This window comes from Eurytemora carolleeae, unplaced genomic scaffold (assembly GCF_000591075.1).
Source record: "Eurytemora carolleeae unplaced genomic scaffold, Eaff_2.0 scaffold1077, whole genome shotgun sequence".
In the NCBI taxonomy this organism is placed as follows: domain Eukaryota; kingdom Metazoa; phylum Arthropoda; class Copepoda; order Calanoida; family Temoridae; genus Eurytemora; species Eurytemora carolleeae.
Window position 1 is genome coordinate 74,938 of NW_019396992.1, and position 1,383 is coordinate 76,320.

The window sequence follows — 1,383 nt, forward strand, 5'->3', positions numbered from 1 at the left end:
CCCCCCCCCCCCTCAGTCGGAAATCGAAATAGGGTTAAGTGATCGTTCAATTTGAAAAAAAATTATTCTATTGAAGAAAGCTAGTAATTAAACAGGGATCTTTCAACAACAAAATTAGAGATAGGGACTGTCAAGTTTTTAAGACGATATTGTTATGTTGTTAACAACGATAATTAATTCTCTTCAATCCAGACTTAAGTAAAAGATCAAATTCATGCGATATTACTGGCATGATTACAAACTCATAATGAGTTTCATTCTTCTTAATGACACTTTAGAAAGAAGAGTTACGATTACAAAATTAAATTCAAAACAATGAAGACAACTTGATCGATTTAAATTTTGATTTCTACCACGATTTTAAAGATGGATACACATAAACAAAAAGTAGCTGTCATTTGTCAATTAACATCTTCTCTGTGTTTACTTTTAATCTTCAAAACTTCAAAATGAAAGTCGTCTTCATTGTATTAATATAAACGCCAACCACTGTGCAATGAGTATATTTTAATTTGTCGTGAAATATGTCTCAACTATCTTTACTTGTTTAATACAAGCTAGCCTTGGTAATAGAGAGGGTACCCTGATAGTCTTAGTCTAATTCCTTGAATTTGGAGTAAAAAAGTTTATTTTACGAAACCCTGATGAGCTGGAAAATTTCCTTCCAGTTCATGATTTTTTTCTTTTTTTCAAATTGCCGGAAGGAAGATTCAACAGAAGAAGAAAATAGAGAATGAAGGAGTAAAAGTAGATAACAAGAATAATGATCTTTAAAAAATTAAAATTAAAAAAAAAATGTTAAAAAACCTTAACCTATATTTATCCTCTGCCTTGATTTTTTGACTGGTGACCTCCCAATATCTGGGCATATTATAAAGTATAGAGACCAGAGCAATGATAGCTACAGCAATCTTGGATCTTCTATAGGTGCAGATCACTTTGGCCTTCAATGGATGACAAACAGCCTAAATCATGAAATGTAAATTTTAGATTTGTTTTAAAAACCAATAAATCTTAGTTGACTTTCTGAAAAATGTTCTTGGAGATTATCAGAGCGCAAAGAAGTAAAAGTGAACATTATTGATCTAAAGTTGAGTATCTTTCTATCAGATTATTTAAATCGCTCATTTTTAGTCTAGGAAAAAAAGTCATAACAAACTCAAGTTTTCTTGCAACAAAGCCAAGTTTAAAAGTTTTAAACAAATCTTTTAGAAAATCAAGTTTTTGTTCAAGTTTTGGTCAATTTCGAACTCATGGCAATGTCTTGGAATAAAAAGTCGTCATCCAAGTTTTGGCTAAGGTTGTACTTGGAAATCCAAGTTTTGGCTAAGGTTGTACTTGGAAATCCAAGTTTTGGCTAAGTTTGTACTTGGAAATCCAAGT

General features: G+C 31.1%; 1 protein-coding gene across 1 annotated transcript in view; it reads right to left on the reverse strand.

Annotated features, from left to right (window-relative positions):
* The window catches only part of LOC111710868 (FMRFamide receptor), a 9,507-nt gene that overhangs the window by 1,147 nt on the left and 6,977 nt on the right, over positions 1-1,383 (reverse strand). Inside the window, exon 7 of the mRNA XM_023485039.1 lies at positions 808-965. Coding sequence (XP_023340807.1) covers positions 808-965 — 158 coding nt within the window. The remainder of the gene's footprint in view (positions 1-807; positions 966-1,383) is intronic.